Source organism: Neohortaea acidophila, assembly GCF_010093505.1.
Source record: "Neohortaea acidophila strain CBS 113389 unplaced genomic scaffold BDY17scaffold_11, whole genome shotgun sequence".
Classification (NCBI taxonomy): domain Eukaryota; kingdom Fungi; phylum Ascomycota; class Dothideomycetes; order Mycosphaerellales; family Teratosphaeriaceae; genus Neohortaea; species Neohortaea acidophila.
The window spans coordinates 879,745-895,439 of record NW_022985520.1 but is presented as its reverse complement, the minus strand read 5'-3'; the positions used below and the strand labels follow the sequence as shown (position 1 = coordinate 895,439).

Below are 15,695 nucleotides of genomic sequence, written 5' to 3'. Positions count from 1 at the left end.
TTTTGAGGACAATTAAAATTTAAGGTTTCGGCGGGGGTCCAACGGCGGAACAGGGCTGTGGCACGCCGAGGCAGCAGCCCGGGCAGCCACCACGCCAAGGGTTCAACCTTCTGCATCTATCTTTGTATTCGTCTATCGTCATCTACATCTCAAGGAATCTCCTCAATGCTCTTCACCGCCCTCACCTTTGTCGCATTCAACTCCTCCCTCTTCTTCAAACTCGCCTGATACAGCGTTTTCCTCAGCCTGTTCGCACTGCCCAGCGGCCGATGCGCCTCAAGGCCATACCAAACATTCAGCTTCATCTGCTCATCCCAGAAAGCCCGGCGCTTCGAATCAAACACGTCTTGGCCCTTCGGCAACACCACCTTGCCAACAGTCTCAAAGGGATACTTCTCCTCGTCCCATTGCTGCGAGCAGTCCTCCACGCTCTGCTGCTCGAGATTCCGGCAGAGCTGCACGCGGAAATCGAACTCGGCATCGTTGGCTTGGAAGTACTCTCGCAGCCACAGACTGTGCTGCTCCGGGTCGCTGTTGTCATTGACCGCCGCTTTCTCCCCCAGCTCCTGCTGGAATTTGCCGGTGGGGAAGAGGGCGTATTTCACGACGTAATCCCCGAACCGGTAGGCCGATTGCGAGTACATGGTGTATCCCATGAAATGGTTGTTGGGCAGTTGAGTCGGGGCGAATTGCAACTCGCTGTCCTTTCGCTCTTTCAGCTTCGCCCGCAATGTTTCCCAATCGTTCTCCTTGAAGTACTTCTCCCGCAGCGTGAAGATCTCTACCGTCGTCGGAAGGTCGGTAAGTTCGAGGATCGGGGCATTGTTGAACGTAAAGTCCTGCGTATGCGTCTCTTCACCAGTGGGATCGAGGAAAGCGCCCGCATCGTCCACGTTGAACACCTTCATCCCACAGCCTCGTGGAGCGCCGGCACGATCATCCTGCAACCAGCTCGGCTCGTTCGCGTATCGGATGGCAATCGGAAACGTCTTTCCACCTTTGCCGAAGAGCCCTTGAGCCAACTCGGGGGATAGATTCGACGCCACCTGCAACTGGCCTTTGACTATCGCCTGCGTCTTGACGTGTGTACCGCGGAAGCCGTGTCGATGCTGTGAGAAATTGTGTTCCTGCACTTTGTTGATGAGATTGTGCATTTGCTCGATTTTCTGTTGCTCGTTGGGGACTTCGGGCTCGACGCCCTTGTCGTTCCATTTGATTGGCGCTGAACCCATTTTGAAAGTAAGTGTTCTATCTTGTGCAATATTGTACCTGGCGGAACGAACGACGAAGGGAGATTTAAATGTTCTGAACGATAACGTGCGGCGTCGGGCGTTGGTCCGATATGATCATCGTTGGCGTCATATGGACCCATGACATCCACCAAGAAATGCAGATCCGTTCCCTCAGCTTGCGTGAAATCAAATAATCAGAATGGCGTTGATTGGCGAGTCGAAGATGGCACATTTCCAGCCAACGCTGCCGTCATAGCTATTTCCCAAGACATACGTGCAAGATTTGGGAGGTGAGATGACTTCACTTCTCTACATGTCCTTCATTATCTTCATGAGCTGCCACCAACAGGCGCAGGCGGCAAAGCACCGTCAACAACCACCTCTCGCTTTCTATGCTTCCCTTCCATACCATGATGATGCTCATTATGTTGCCACTCCTTCTCCTTCCACTGCCTCCACTTCTCCTCATGCTTGATGCCCGCCACCGTCTCAGCCAGGCCCTTCCCGCTCCCATGCAGCGGCTTCCCATGCTCGTGCTTCAAATGCTCCTGCCTGTCCCACTGCACCGGCGGGGGGTCAATCTCGCTCCATCTTCGTCGATCTCCAGTCATCTGTTTCTGATTCGATCCAGCCTCGCCCCACATTCGGATTCTTTGCACTTTCCTCAGCCGCTTGAAGGCCCATACACAGCATCCGATGGTTGCTGCAGTGCATAACGCGCTGACTCCTGCGAAGCCAAGAGAATCCTCCTCGATGAAGTTCTTCAGATTCATCCCGTACAGCGCCGCGATGAACATGCCCGCGCTGATCCCCAGCGTGCCAATACTGAACTTGAGGTCGAGCAGCATCAAAGCGTTGCGGTTCGCGTCCAGAATAGCGCGCACAATCTCCTCGGTGTTGCGGATGGCGGACACAATATTGGACGACACTTGGACGATTTCGTCGGCGACTTTGTGGTAGGACTCGAGGAGGAGTTCGACTTCTTCGTGGTTGTCGTCCTCCCGCTCTTTGCCTTGGGCCTTCTCGCTCAGGTACATGCTGGCCAGGTCGTCATCGGCCTCGAGAAGATCTTCGATCGCGTCACGAACCAGTCGAGCCTTTTGCTCAAACGTGCCGAGCTTCTTACTGTAGATGAGCAGATGCCTCAGTCGATCGCGGTCAATGTCTTCTTCGAGTTCCCTCAGCACCCTAACCACTGGCTCTCTGACACCCTCGAACTCGCTCTCCAACCCACTCGTCACGGATATGAGCACGGCTTCCAGCGCCCGAAACTCATATGGTAGATTTCCCGCCCCTCCCGCCGCATATGTCCCTCGCTGCCGTAGCTTGCCCTCCAAATCATACATAAACAGACTCTGCGCATACGAATCCGTGCTGCCATAGACATCGAACACCAGCACGCGGTTATGCTTAATCAAGCACCTCAAATGCAGCAAATTGATCAGAATCGCCGATTCGCGCACCAAGATATGCGGCAACACGGACGAATCAATCTTGCGCAAATCGCGGGGCAGGAGAGAGTATTTGGCAATCAGCTCGCTCTTCCTGAACTCCCCATTCACCAGCGTCACGTTTCCATTCTCGTCAAACTCCGTGCAGCGCAGCTTGAGCTCGTTGCTGGGCTTGATGATTCGTCCGCCTAGACCGGCATTCGAGTCGTCGAGGAAGCCTTGGAGAGGTGGCAGTCCGGTATTGTGGTGGCGCGGTGTTTTGCTTGGTTTCGACTGTCGCAGTCGTCGCCAGAAACTCTCTTGCACGGAGGGTGTCGAGGAGAAGGAGCGGGTGTTATCGGGTCGTCGAGTGCTGGAGAGGGCGCGCGCGCATTGCGTGCTGAGTGCTTCTGCCTTGCATCTTCGTAATGTCGCAGAAGGGGACTGGGAGCAGAGTTGCGAGCGCAGAAATCGTAGTAGGGTCGGAGAAGGTGCAGTCAGGCCATGGGCCGCTGGCATCGCTAGGGAAGGGAGAGGGGGAAGAGAGGGTGTCGAGGAATGCCACGGCTCTGCGGATGTCACTGACGTCTCGAGAAGTTCACTTCCAACTTCGAAAGTTCACTTCGACAGAGGCGCTGCCGAATGTTTACATAAGCAGCTACGTCCACACGCAGTCGTTCTTTACGCGGCAGCCCTGCTCCGAGGTATTCTCAACCTCACTTGTCGCCGGCCGGCTCCATACACACCGTCTCTCGTGTTTGTAAGGAGAGTGCTCTTCGTAATATGCTAAAGTCCTATCCGCAGAGTTCACTGCCAATCGTTCAAGACATCAACATGCGGCCATCCGGCTCAGGGCAGAAGCATCTCGAGCGAACCTCTACGCTATATCTCGATTCCAGTCCTTTGCCGACCAGAGTAGAAGGTCTGTCGGCTCAACTTGAGCTATGAACTGCACGCTCAGAGTGGATGTGTACCTCGGTTAGAAGCAACCATCTCCAACTTTGCGTTACCCTTGCCACTCCTCATTAACATGTGTTTCGGGGAGCGGGTAGGTGCTTGTACGCCACTTGCGATCAACGCGACCTTCTCTGGGTTGATTCGTCATGTTTCTACTGGCTGCTATAACCACTCCGGACGCTTTACCTGATGAGTGTGCCGGCAGATGTCCCGTGGAGGAATCTGCAGATTACCTGGTCTTGGTTTGCATGACGGGTGCCGGTTTCTGCTTCATCAAATGAGCACTTTTCCTTCTCTCTTGTCCTTCTCACAATTTCAAACCACTCGCTCTTCCCCTCAGCGATAAGATTTCATTACTTTCACATCATTTGCTTGACAATGGCGGTCGGAACCCCAACCGAATCAACCTTCCAGGAAGCCTTACGAGAACAAAATGACGAGATAGAATTGCCCACTCGCACGAACGCGGTCTCTTCTGCGCTCGCTCCTGCTTCGGCATCAACAACTCACTCCCGACTGGCAAGCATCCAACCCCGGAAGCATGCGTACTTTCACTCCCGCCGCATTAAGAAAGGTGAAGCACAACGTCCGTGGCTCGACAAGAAAGATCCACGAGAGAAGTGGGTGACCATCATCCCCCTTCTCGGGATTCTCGTTGGTCTCATTCTCAGCGGAATAATCGTGTACGACGGCTTGCAAACGGTCCAGCAGAACTCCTACTGCCCAATCTTCGAGGTGGACTTTGCCACTGGCACCTTGGATCCCAAGATCTGGACAAAGGAAGTCGAGGTGGGAGGATTTGGGTATGTCACTGTCTGTTCTTGACAAAGCTCAAGCATCGCATCGCTGACATACGCAGAAATGGCCAATTCGAGGAGACCACCAACACCGACGAGAACGCCTTCATCCAAGACGGAATGCTGATCCTCAAACCCACCCTCCAAAACCCAAGCCTCATCATCATCAACAACACCCTCAACCTCACTCAAGACGGCAGCTGCACCTCCACCGGCTGGGCCAATTGCGTCGCCATCACAAACACCACCAACGGCACCATCATCAACCCCGTCAAATCCGCCCGGCTCAACACCAAAAAAGGCGCCTCCATCAAGTTCGGCCGGGTGGAAGTCGTCGCCAAAATCCCCGCCGGCAACTGGCTCTGGCCCGCAATCTGGATGCTGCCCGTGAACAACACCTACGGCCCCTGGCCCGCGAGCGGCGAAATCGACATCATGGAGTCGCGCGGGAACAACTACACCTACCCGCAGGGAGGCGACAACATCGTCTCCTCCACGCTGCACTGGGGCCCCGACCCGGACAACGACGCGTGGTGGATGAACAACGTCAAGCGCGAGGCGCTGCACACGACGTGGAATGCCGACTTCCACACGTATGGCCTGGAGTGGAGCGAGAAGTACATCTTCACTTACATCGACACGCGCCTGCTGCAGGTGCTGTACACGCAGTTCAACAAGCCCTTCTGGCAGCGGGGGAACTTTCCGCCAGCGGCACCCAATGGGACACGCCTGGTGGATCCGTGGAGTCAGACGGGCCGAGATAGCACGCCGTTCGACCAGGAATTTTACTTGATTCTGGACGTCGCGGTCGGCTCGACGAATGGGTGGTTCCAAGACGGGGTGCAGGGGAAGCCGTGGGTGGATGCGTCGCCGACGGCGATGAAGGAGTTTTGGGATGCAAGGTTCCAGTGGTATCCGACTTGGCAGCAGCAGGGGGGCGGGGAGATGGCGATTAAGAGCGTGAAGATGTGGCAGCAGAAGGGATATAATGGGTGTTGAGGTGGAAGGGATTGTCTGGTAGAATCTTCGCGGTGACAGTGGACGTAACAGTTTGATTGTCGTCTTGCAGTGAATGCCAGAATATTCGCGTTGACAGAGTCTGTTTCCAAGGGTGAATGCTCAGTATGTGTGAACGTTCGAGCTCGTATAACTCACAGCGGAGCAAGCAGTGAAGGCGTGTTGTGGGGAATAAGGATACCCTCAAGCTCGGTGATCCCTCCAGTTCTATCATCTTCAAAACCAAACATCACCAGCATGCCTTTTGGATTCCGTTTTTCCTTCAACCTTTCCATCGGCAGCAACGAGCAGCCTGACGAAGTTGCCACCGAGGCGAATCCTCCACCGATCGCCGACAAGATAGCACGCAGAAGGAGGGTTGCGCAGACGACCAGAGCAGCTCGGAGAGACACCAAACAACAACATATCGCAGACCGACAACGCGCCAACATGCCGACAGCATCAGCCGCGTCAACCCCTCATGAGACGGATCACGCCAGCCTCCACAGGCTAATGTACCACACCCATCGCCTGGAGATGCAGAGGCAGTACTTCCAAGCACCGTTCAAGAGCACTTTCGATCTAGGGACTTACCGCTCTTCATCGCCCGAGAATCGTCAGGGCCATCAAGAAGCGTTGATCACCCTGGGACACGGCGCTGAACGTCAGCTGTATTTCTCGCTGTCCGATGAGGAGTTCGAAGACCGCCTCAGTCGAGACATCGCTGCTGGCAAAGCGGAGGAGTCCTTGACGACTACGTCCAGTATGTTGGACTTGAAGGAGAGACTGCTTGCTGCGGGATGGTCGGAGGAGTCCATCGAGGCAATTGCGAGCTGGAGCGCGGGGCTTGCAAGTCGGGAAAATGAAGCCAAATCAGTGCATGACTTGTTTGGAAAGGTGGAGAAAAAAGACGCTGAAGAGGAGGAGCGGGAGAGACTGGTTCAGGTCGCAGGTGGTCATCAGAGCATGGTTGGGGGATTCGGGGATACAAGAGACCACAAGGATGCACTGGAAGTGGACGCCAAGTTGCAAAGCCCAGGAGAAGGGCTCGCGGGCACGACAGATGAAGCAAGCAAAGCGAAGGAGGCTGAGAGTGGATTTGACGAGTTTGTCGATTGCAGAAGCCAGCAAAACTCGGACGAAGAGGAATGGTGTTTGGTGTGAAGTTGACAATGTGTCCAAGTGAGGTGCATCAAAGAGTTGAGCTTGGATGTACGCGTTCACTGATTGGTGCGCGTGAGCCGAGGGAGCGTACAAATCAGGGAAGTGGTTGCGAGAGGTTGCAGGCAACTGCTGCTACTGAACGCCAACTGCAACTGCCGCGAATCGATGCCTTTCGGCGGTGAGGTGGTGCATGTGAACTCGCATCGTGTACACATAGACGTCCTCGGACTCTCCGCCTGAATATGTCGAGGCAGGTAGTCATGCTGCAATAGAATCACACATACGTGCTCTGGAGTCGGAATGGCATTGGGTCAGTCCGAACAATCATCCCAGCCATAAACCATCCCTAACCCCTCCCGCAGCAACAGGAGCCGCAGTCGCGGCCGCAGCGGCCTATCTCGATGCAAAATACCATCTACGAAAAGACTTGACCAAGTTGCATGAACGCCGTCATATGACCAAGCTCGTCCAGAAATCCGGTTGGTAGCATCCCGCTCGGCCACTACGTAGACTGACCACCGACCACCACAGCCCAACAAAATCGTATGTCCTTATGGTATCCCTTCGAACAGCAAGTACACGAGCTGCAAGATGAGCAATGTCTATGGTATCGGTCGCAGCCTTCAGATCCCGCCGTCACCTACTCCTGGACGGAGACGTATGATCAATGCTGTCGATACGCTCAGTTCCTCCTGCAGAACGGCGTCCAGCCTGGCGACCTGATCAGCACGTATCTCATCAACTCTCCCGAAAGCATGTTCACGCTTGTCGGCAGTTGGGGCATTGGATCCGCGCCCGCCATGATCAACTACAATCTAAGCGGAGACGCTCTTATCCATTCCTTGAACGTCGCTCAGGCGAAGCTTTTGCTCGTAGACGACGACGAAGCCTGTCGAAAGCGAATCGAGGACGTGCAGTCCAGGATTGAGAATGATCTCGGAATGAAGATCGTAGTGCTGGACGCAGCGACCAAAGCCGCCATTTCCGCTCTCGCGCCCACCCGGCCTGCGAACGAGTATCGCGAGAGCATCACCGGAGCCTTTCCCCTCTTTCTTTTCTATACGAGCGGCTCGACGGGACTCCCAAAAGCATGCGCCATGCCGACCGCAGCGGGGTTAACGCTAGGCGAACCGCGCAGAAGGAGCATGGGCTTGAAAAGTGGCAAGGGTGGCGACGTCTGGTACGACTGCATGCCCCTCTACCACGGCACAGGCTGCACAGTGGCAGTCGGATGTCTAATCACCGGCATCAAGTTGGCCATCGGACGCCGCTTCTCAGTCCGCAGCTTCTGGCACGATATCCACGATTCGCAAGCAGCCGCGTTCGTCTACGTGGGCGAGACGGCGCGCTATCTACTCGCCGCGCCGCCTTCGCTTCTGGATAAAACGCACAAGGTCAGAGTTGTTTATGGCAATGGTATGCGGCCTGACATCTGGCGTAAGTTCATGGACCGCTTCGACATTGCGTGCGTAAATGAGTTCTTCAACTCCACCGAGGGCATGCTGTCTCTTCTGAACGTGTGCGTGAGTCCTTTCTACGACTCCGCTGTGGGCCATCATGGCGCCATACTGCGCTACGCCAATCGCAACTACATCGTACCCGTGCGGATCGACTACGAAAAAGGCGACGAGATCTGGCGGGATCCGCAGACGGGTTTTGCGAAACGTGCGCCGTATGAGGAGGGAGGGGAGATTCTCATTGCGTGTGCAAGCCAGGGCGATTTTGTGGGTTACTACAACAACCCCGACGCAACAAATAAGCGCTTCGTGCGGGATGTATTCCGAAAAGGCGATTTGTATTACCGAACGGGCGACGCTTTACGAAGAGATGCAGACGGCCGATGGTTCTTCATGGACAGGCTGGGCGACACGTTCAGATGGAAGAGCGAGAACGTGAGCACGGCCGAGGTAGCGGAGGTGCTGGGGCGGTTTCCGAACGTGGTCGAGACGAACGTCTACGGAGTGGAGATTCCCAATCACGACGGGAGGGCGGGCTGCGCTGCCATCTATATCCCGCATGAACAGCGGCGATCGTTTGATTGGAGGGCTTTGCTGCAGCATGCACAGAAGGGGCTGCCGAAGTATGCGGTACCGGTGTTTGTGCGGCTGGTGCAGAGGCCGTCGCCGATGCATAATAATAAGCAAAACAAAGTGCCGTTTCGGAAGGAGGGGGTGGATTTGAAGAGTGTTGCGGAGGGGGAGGCTGGAAGAGATGATGCGATGATGTGGTTGCCGCCGGGTGGCGATCGATATGTGCCATTCCAGCAGAAAGATTGGGAGGCTGTATCTGCTGGCAAGGCTAGGCTGTAGATAGTAACTTGGTCAAGACCGTATATGATGCACGAATCCAAAGATGCGACCCTCGAAAGATTGGCGATGCTGCCGTCCGGGTTCGCTAGGACGCAACCCATCGCCGCACTTTATTCTATCTCTATCGTCGACGAGGCCATCACAAAGTTTTCCCCCCAGCCCCGATCAAGCTCAAATAAACCCCCCTAGACACAAGAGCGAGTCAGCACCACACAACCGACGCGTACACTCCAAGAGAAACCGAAGCCAGACTCACCAAAATAACCCCGCCACAGACCCCACCGTCGTCCTCAAATGCGCCGGCACCAGCACAAAATTCGCAATACTGACCGCAGGCCAAAACTTATACCCAGCGATCATGATAGGCCAGAAAGCCACTTGACACTCGTGTAAAGCCCACTCCACGGATCGGCCTCTGAAGAGCTGCATGAAGATGATGAAGGCGACGGTGTTGAGTGCCGCGCCAATGGTTTGGTCCAGGAGGAATTTGATGGCGGTGTTGCGGATGTTGAGGCTTCCTTCTTCCGTGGGAGGAGGAACAGCGGCGGGATCCTTCCGGTCAACTGCGTGGGCGGCGGGATTGGGGTTCCGGCCGGGAAACTTGTCCTCTAGCCATAGCTGCCAGGTGAAGTTCGGGGGCGTGGAGAGCAGGCACCACAGGGCGAAGCGGGTGACGTCGGAGGGGTAGATGACGATGGTTGGGCTCTGCTGTGTGTTAGTATCGCGCGTCTTGTGATGTTTGGGTTTTGGGAGTGGTGGGGGCCAGGACATTTGCTTGAATGGATGCTATCGCTTGGCCGACGAGGTTGGAGACGGCGCCTAGGAGTGTGGCGTGGATGCTTGCGGTGAAAGCTCCGGAAGACATGGCTGGTGAAGTAGGTAGTGATGGTCTGCTTCTCTATCACTTCACAATTGGTCGTGGTGAAGACGTTCACTCAGGGTGAAATGAATGAGGTTACATTCATTCGCGTGTCGGCAGGAGGTGAAATCACGGGCCTTTTCGAATACGGACTAGCGTGGGTCCGTGAGCGCGCCTGCCTAAGGCAAATCCACGCGACAAGGCTTCAAACCAACCACTTCAAACCATCCACTTCACATCAACCACTTCACGTCAACCACTCCACACCTGCCACTTCACACAAACCTGTTCTCTCAAGCCACTTCACACAAACACTTTCAACAAACAACACTGCCCGACACAGAACAGCAACTCTCAAGCATGGCGCTGTCTACTATCACAGCAGACTACTACGCGGTGCTCGGGGTCACCCAGACTGCCACCACCAACGAGATCATCAGAGCCTACAAATTCCGAGCGGCAGAGGCCCAGGTCAAAAAAGCCCACGGACAACCAGCGATCGACCACCACTCTGTAAGTGAAGTTCATTCTCATTTTTGCCAATTTCGACAATACGATTTCTTTACGTTATACTGACTACGCCAACAGCTGTGGAAGGCCTACGACACGTTGAGGGACGAAGACCGCCGTCAAGCGTACGATCCAACGTACTCTCCCCCTAACTCAGCTGCCCCCATCACCGAGCAAGCACCCACGTGGGAAAACAACATGTTTGCACGGCCCCCCGAGGAACTCCAGGACCCTTTTCTAGAATTCGGTGATCCGCTGCCTCCGGGCTACCGCCCTTTGGGGCTTCCGGGTGATTCTAATGATCCCATCTACCGCTTGAACAACCGCATCGTCGATCTCGGCACAGCTCACACCAACCGAATCGGCGCGCCAGGCCGCCCAGCATCTTCGTCCGAATCCGCTCCGACCGTCAATGAAGGAGGCTCTGAGGAAAGCGAGGGAATCGAAGCAGAGGATGATGGTGAAGATGAAGCTTAAGCTGGGGAAAGAAGTGAAGCTGAAGGGTGAAGGAAAGGAACGAAGGTATCTTGGCATTCCAGGATGCAGAAACATCCACGGACTCAGTGATTTAAGGATTGTCTCCGGCATGAATCACAGAGGCACGTTGGGGAAGCTGAGCACATGCTCACATGGTCTGAGAATTGGGCGAAGAACCTCTCGAATGCCCTAACTATCACGACTGCGGATTTGGGCGATGGAGTTGGAATCAGACGGGGCCAGCTGGGATATTCAGTGCTCGAAGGCACAGATCTTTTCTTAGACTGCGTACGAGAACCCGATTTATGAAGGAACGATGCAAATGTCACGATACTATCAGCTCAGCGCCGGTCTATCTCTCGAATCATCGTAAATCGTAATGACCTCTCCAACACATCCTCTGCCTACTGCTCTTCATTCCTGAACACATACTTGACCGCACTGGACTTCGCCTCCTTCAAATTCAACAAGCCCTGCTGAACCCCATGCAACCCGCCAGGAACCAGCTCATGAGGCTGCGGCTTCAACCACCCCTCCTCCAACCCCCTCTCAAAGTAGCGGAAGTAGACATACCCAAAATCCTTCAAATCGGAGAAGAGGAACCCAACGAAGGTAAAGGGCTTCTGGATCGACTCGGGAATCTCGTCGTACTTCTTGCCAGCCAGCACGACGGTAATGGCTCCGGTGTGGTGATCGATGACTTGGGCGATGTTCTGGTAGCTGCCATTCTCTGACACGGCGTCGTAGGCGTATTCGAGCTTGCGGCCTTTCAGGGCGTCCTTGAGGCCTTGGACGACTGCTGCTTCGCCGCCGCGGTAGTCGATTATGGTGTCGCCTTTGGAGGGGTCGAGGAGTTTCTGCACGCGCTCGGAGGCCCGGCCAGCGACGCAGATCAAGGGGTGGATATTCGACTTCAACGCGAGTTGGACGGCATAGTAGCCAACCGCCGAACTGGCGCCATAGATGACGAGCGGAATCTCCTTCTCAGCGGGTAGCCAAGGCTCCGGCAGGCGGAGTTTGGCATACAGGCCGACGGCGGCAGTCATGGCGGTCAAGGGGACGGTAGCGCCCTCCTCGAAACTCGTGTTTGGGGGCAAGTGAAAGGTAGCGTGGGCCCAGCTGACGGCGTACTCTGCATAGCTGCCGCCGGACTTGGTGATTTCGTGGAGGGCAGCGACGCGGTCGCCGACTTTGAATTCCGTGACTCCCTCTCCGACTTCGTGCACGTAGCCGGCGTGCTCGTCGCCTTGATTGATGGCTGGTTCGTCGGGGAGGCGGGCGGGTCGTCTCCTGGGGGTTGAGTTAGCTCGTTGAAATTCTTGCTGGTGGTGGGGGATGCCTTACCAATCCTTGGGGTTTGCGGCGCTCACGACGACTTTGGTGACTATTTGGCCCGGTTGAGCTTTGGGGATGGGAGAGTCGATGATTTCGACTCTCGGCCCGGCGTAGACGATTGCTTCGCGCATTGTCATTGTGAATGTGATGAAGGTAGGCTTTTGACTTTGATCAGGTGGTTGAGAGTATGAGAGGGGTTGGACTGGATGTTCTGATTCGCATTGAAGAGATCATGTCGAAGATACTTATACCTGCGATGCCCATCCGTTGCAAGAGCTGCTGTAGTGGCAGGAGGGAGGTGATTAGAATACATGACATGGCACTTACTAACAACTTGACAAAAGGATAATGTCAACAATTACTCCTTCTTGACGCGCTTGGTGAGATGCGGTGTCAAGGTGTATGGAGGTGGTGAAGGGATTAGTCAATGATCAGTAAACGCCGGGGGCGTCGGGCCCGACTGCTTTCAGCGGCGGGCCCGCAACTTCTGACGTTTATTCAGCCGACGTCATCCGCTCAGGTACCACAGTACATGCGGCTGGAAGCTTGCTCAATGCTTGTTCCTCCTGGCAGAGCTGGCGAGGTTGATCCAGATGTTTGCGCCCTGACGATCCGTGGCCGTTTTGTAGAGTCCTTCAAGCGCGTGCATGGCCGGTAGACATGATTATAGATGGAAAGCGCGACTTGTGAGGGAAAGAGCGACCACTGAGGAAAAGACGTGTAAGGTAGACCTCACTTCCTCTTGCGTAAGGTATTCGCAGAGTCTTACTCCACCGCTCTCGACGCGACAGAACCGTACGCCAACACGCTCCATACCCATTGGAGGGGAATCCGCTTCACTCCGCATAGTTGGAAGGCATTGGGATCTGATGGTATTTCACGCATCGCCAGCTGGCAACAGGCTGCCAACAGAGATCTCGATGCATGATCCGGCCCTCCCCACGTTATAGCGGGGCCGGCTGACGTATCACCTCGCCATCCCACTTGCCCACTTGCTTCCCATCCCGGCAAAGTCCCGCCTCGTTTGTGCCACGCATGTGACAAAAAAAGGCCGCGCGACTTTGGTAAGGTACTTAAAGGAAACTTCACGCGCCGGAGCTGTCTTTTTGGTTCCAGATTCTCTCTCTCTCTCTCTTCCTCCCTCATTCTCTTCTCGCAATACCGCCAAGATGGTTCAACAGCACGGTGACGAGCACCACATTCCCCAGGAGGATCATGTCGTGCGGGCGGGAGCTTGGCTTCCCACCGACCACCGGTACTTCTTCCCCCATTGGACTTTCACTGCAACATACTGACCCTCCGCAGCATCCACAGCGCCTGGCTGGGCGAGCAGATCAAGGATGCGAAGAAGCACTCCAAAGAGCTCGCGCCCGTCCTGAAGGACTTCAAGGCGTTCATTGAGAACAACCCGCGCATCTACATGTACTTCCATGCCATGTAAGGAAAACCGCCCTCTCCATGCCATCCGCCAACATCCGCACTAACGCAATCGCAGGTTCGACGAGGTGCCCGTCAAGAAGCCCTACAACAAAGACCCCACCGGCCGCAAGCAGATCCACGACTACCACCACATGCTCGAGGTGCTCAACCACACCTTCACCACCGCCCCGCAATGGACCGACGCGGCCGCCAACGTCGGCATGGTCGGCGTGCCCATGTGCGCCATCTTCGACTACCCCATGGGCACCGCCTCCGGCTACGCCGCCTTCCTCGACCCGGAAGTCAACCAGCACCTCAAGAAAATCCTCAACGAGTGGGGCAAGTTCCTCATGAGCCCCAAGTCCGCCGAGGTGCTCAACGACCACAAGTTTGGCTGGTTCGGGCCCGTGGGCACAAAAGACGTCATGGAGGTCGCCAATGCCCCCTACAAGACCTCCTACACCTTCGAGGAGTTCTACCACTGCGACCCCAAGGCCAAGCACCACGGCTACAAATCGTGGGACGACTTCTTCACCCGCCGCTTCCGCGAGGAGGTGCGCCCTGTCGCGTCGCCGGATGACGACAACGTCATCAACAACGCTTGCGAGAGCAAGGTGTTCAACGTGTCGCACAATGTCAAGCTGCGGGACAAGTTCTGGATCAAGGCCCAGCCCTACTCCATCCTCGACATGCTGGCCCACGACCCGCTGGCGGAGAACTTTGCCGGCGGAACCGTGTACCAGGCCTTCCTGTCCGCCCTGTCCTACCACCGCTGGCACGCTCCCGTGAGCGGGTGAGTTTCCTGCATTCCCCCTCCGTCCAAACCTTCTACTAACCGAATACCAGCACCATCAAGAAGGCCTTCGTCCAGGATGGCACCTACTTCTCCGAGCCCCTCTTCGAAGGCCTGGGCGACCACAACAACACCGAAATCAACGCAGGCGGCATCGCCGTCGGCCAAGGCTACCTGACCTCCCTGGCCACGCGCGCCGTCATCTTCATCGAAGCCGACAACCCGGCCATCGGCCTCATGGCCTTCATCGGCATCGGCATGGACGAGGTCTCCACCTGCGACATCACCGTCAAGGAGGGCCAGCATGTCAAGAAGGGCGAGCAGACGGGTATGTTCCACTTTGGTGGCAGCTCGCATTGCTTGCTGTTCCGGAAGCATGTCAAGGTTGAGGGCTTCCCTGAGCCGGGGCGGTCGGCCAATGTGCCGGTCCGGAGCCAGTTGGCGGTTGTGAAGGCTTAGAGAAAAAGGAAAGACGGTATCTTGTAGCCTGGTCGCTACGAGATAGAAAAAGGCTGCTTTTATAAAACACAATTCAGAAGCAAAGCGGAGATAATACAAAAGCTCTATCCCCCAAATGAAAGGAATACAACACTTCCACAACCCCTTCTTCTTCACCCCATATCTACCCAACACCCTCACGCATACACCGGCCCCCTTTCCCGTCCCACGCCTAGGCCAACGCAGCCCTCAACCCAATAACCCCGCCAGAAAGCTGCAGCGCAACAAGCACCCAATTCCTTCGCCCCAAGCGCTGTAAAACCTGCCGTCCCTCCAAATTCTGCTCCGCCTTCTCCATCGCCTGTGGCCCCTCAACCAACTCCCGCACCCTCTTCACCCCCGCCCCCATTCCCCCCACAAACCAAGGAACCGTAAGCGCCACGCACACCGCAGCCTTGACCCACTCGCGCCTCTGCGCGGGGATAGCGTAAGCGAGGTACGCGTACGAGGCGGTAGAGAGGGCCGTGAGGTGCGGCAGGACGCGGGTGGAGGCGAGCTGTATGGTATGTGTTGCTTGCACGGCGAATTGGGGTTTGTGCTCTTTTAGAGCCGGGAGGACGGCGTCGGAGAGGGAGAGGTTGTAGCCTGCGAGCAGGAAGGAGGCGGTGATGGAGAGGAGTTTTGTCGTGGGGATTGCGGTTTGGGGGGAGATGAGGGCGTCCATGGTTCTTTTGGGGGAGGTGGAGTTGTTGGGGTGTGGTGGTTTGCTGCCTGTACTGGTGGCGAGATATGTAGAGAGGGTGTTTGATTGATGGCGAAAGCACGATAGATGAAAGAGAGGAGTGGGAGTGAAGGAGGAGAGTAAGCCGATGAGACCGTGGTGATGGGAGGATTCTGTCAGCCTCATCAGCGAAGGATGCCCCTTAGCACGTGAGACGGCTTCTGATTGGTTGAGGGAACAGCTGTACGGGAATCGATA

At 55.8% G+C, this 15,695-nt stretch overlaps 10 protein-coding genes across 10 annotated transcripts; 5 read left to right on the top strand and 5 right to left on the bottom strand.

Annotated features, from left to right (window-relative positions):
* Nucleotides 1-35: 35 nt before the first annotated feature.
* Nucleotides 36-1,488, bottom strand: BDY17DRAFT_304533 (catalase-like domain-containing protein). Its single transcript, XM_033734740.1, has one exon. The coding sequence runs from the start codon at nt 1,230-1,232 to the stop codon at nt 150-152; it is 1,083 nt and encodes a 360-aa protein (XP_033586317.1). The 5' UTR covers nt 1,233-1,488; the 3' UTR covers nt 36-149.
* A 6-nt stretch (nt 1,489-1,494) lies between these two features.
* Nucleotides 1,495-3,245, bottom strand: BDY17DRAFT_304532 (uncharacterized protein). Its single transcript, XM_033734739.1, has one exon. It carries the CDS (start codon nt 3,179-3,181, stop codon nt 1,562-1,564), a length of 1,620 nt encoding a protein of 539 aa, XP_033586316.1. The 5' UTR covers nt 3,182-3,245; the 3' UTR covers nt 1,495-1,561.
* Nucleotides 3,246-3,997: 752 nt separating this feature from the next.
* On the top strand, nt 3,998-5,415 carry BDY17DRAFT_319003 (glucan endo-1,3-beta-D-glucosidase; the record flags this gene model as incomplete). The annotated part of the gene is made up of 3 exons (XM_033736240.1): nt 3,998-4,087; nt 4,190-4,422; nt 4,479-5,415. 3 exons carry the CDS (start codon nt 3,998-4,000, stop codon nt 5,413-5,415), a joined length of 1,260 nt encoding a protein of 419 aa, XP_033586315.1.
* Nucleotides 5,416-5,670: 255 nt separating this feature from the next.
* Nucleotides 5,671-6,576, top strand: BDY17DRAFT_313488 (uncharacterized protein; the record flags this gene model as incomplete). The annotated part of the gene is made up of 1 exon (XM_033735714.1): nt 5,671-6,576. One exon carries the CDS (start codon nt 5,671-5,673, stop codon nt 6,574-6,576), a length of 906 nt encoding a protein of 301 aa, XP_033586314.1.
* A 300-nt stretch (nt 6,577-6,876) lies between these two features.
* BDY17DRAFT_327680 (uncharacterized protein) lies at nt 6,877-8,885 on the top strand (the record flags this gene model as incomplete). Its single annotated transcript, XM_033737716.1, has 3 exons — nt 6,877-6,886; nt 6,939-7,055; nt 7,108-8,885. 3 exons carry the CDS (start codon nt 6,877-6,879, stop codon nt 8,883-8,885), a joined length of 1,905 nt encoding a protein of 634 aa, XP_033586313.1.
* A 139-nt stretch (nt 8,886-9,024) lies between these two features.
* On the bottom strand, nt 9,025-9,750 carry BDY17DRAFT_327679 (uncharacterized protein; the record flags this gene model as incomplete). The annotated part of the gene is made up of 3 exons (XM_033737715.1): nt 9,025-9,070; nt 9,142-9,590; nt 9,655-9,750. The coding sequence occupies 3 exons, from the start codon at nt 9,748-9,750 to the stop codon at nt 9,025-9,027; spliced, it is 591 nt and encodes a 196-aa protein (XP_033586312.1).
* A 354-nt stretch (nt 9,751-10,104) lies between these two features.
* Nucleotides 10,105-10,731, top strand: BDY17DRAFT_313486 (uncharacterized protein; the record flags this gene model as incomplete). The annotated part of the gene is made up of 2 exons (XM_033735713.1): nt 10,105-10,257; nt 10,333-10,731. 2 exons carry the CDS (start codon nt 10,105-10,107, stop codon nt 10,729-10,731), a joined length of 552 nt encoding a protein of 183 aa, XP_033586311.1.
* Nucleotides 10,732-11,077: 346 nt separating this feature from the next.
* Nucleotides 11,078-12,465, bottom strand: BDY17DRAFT_304520 (zinc-binding oxidoreductase-like protein ToxD). The gene is made up of 2 exons (XM_033734738.1): nt 12,076-12,465; nt 11,078-12,021 (listed from the first exon to the last, which is right to left on the bottom strand). The coding sequence occupies exons 1-2, from the start codon at nt 12,201-12,203 to the stop codon at nt 11,136-11,138; spliced, it is 1,014 nt and encodes a 337-aa protein (XP_033586310.1). The 5' UTR covers nt 12,204-12,465; the 3' UTR covers nt 11,078-11,135.
* A 770-nt stretch (nt 12,466-13,235) lies between these two features.
* Nucleotides 13,236-14,737, top strand: BDY17DRAFT_313484 (Phophatidylserine decarboxylase-domain-containing protein; the record flags this gene model as incomplete). Its single annotated transcript, XM_033735712.1, has 4 exons — nt 13,236-13,321; nt 13,372-13,503; nt 13,562-14,278; nt 14,332-14,737. 4 exons carry the CDS (start codon nt 13,236-13,238, stop codon nt 14,735-14,737), a joined length of 1,341 nt encoding a protein of 446 aa, XP_033586309.1.
* Nucleotides 14,738-14,845: 108 nt separating this feature from the next.
* Nucleotides 14,846-15,651, bottom strand: BDY17DRAFT_304518 (uncharacterized protein). The gene has a single exon (XM_033734737.1). It carries the CDS (start codon nt 15,621-15,623, stop codon nt 14,949-14,951), a length of 675 nt encoding a protein of 224 aa, XP_033586308.1. The 5' UTR covers nt 15,624-15,651; the 3' UTR covers nt 14,846-14,948.
* Nucleotides 15,652-15,695: the final 44 nt, after the last annotated feature.

What these genes read in the sequence shown, in the direction of transcription:
- BDY17DRAFT_304533 (XM_033734740.1), bottom strand. Translation starts at nt 1,232, where the DNA reads ATGGGTTCAGCGCCAATCAAATGGAACGACAAGGGCGTCGAGCCCGAA.
- BDY17DRAFT_304532 (XM_033734739.1), bottom strand. Translation starts at nt 3,181, where the DNA reads ATGCCAGCGGCCCATGGCCTGACTGCACCTTCTCCGACCCTACTACGA.
- BDY17DRAFT_304520 (XM_033734738.1), bottom strand. Translation starts at nt 12,203, where the DNA reads ATGACAATGCGCGAAGCAATCGTCTACGCCGGGCCGAGAGTCGAAATC. An exon ending in GCCGCAAACCCCAAGGATTG is followed by an intron (nt 12,022 to 12,075) that starts GTAAGGCATCCC and finishes CTCAACCCCCAG; the next exon opens with GAGACGACCCGCCCGCCTCC.
- BDY17DRAFT_304518 (XM_033734737.1), bottom strand. Translation starts at nt 15,623, where the DNA reads ATGAGGCTGACAGAATCCTCCCATCACCACGGTCTCATCGGCTTACTC.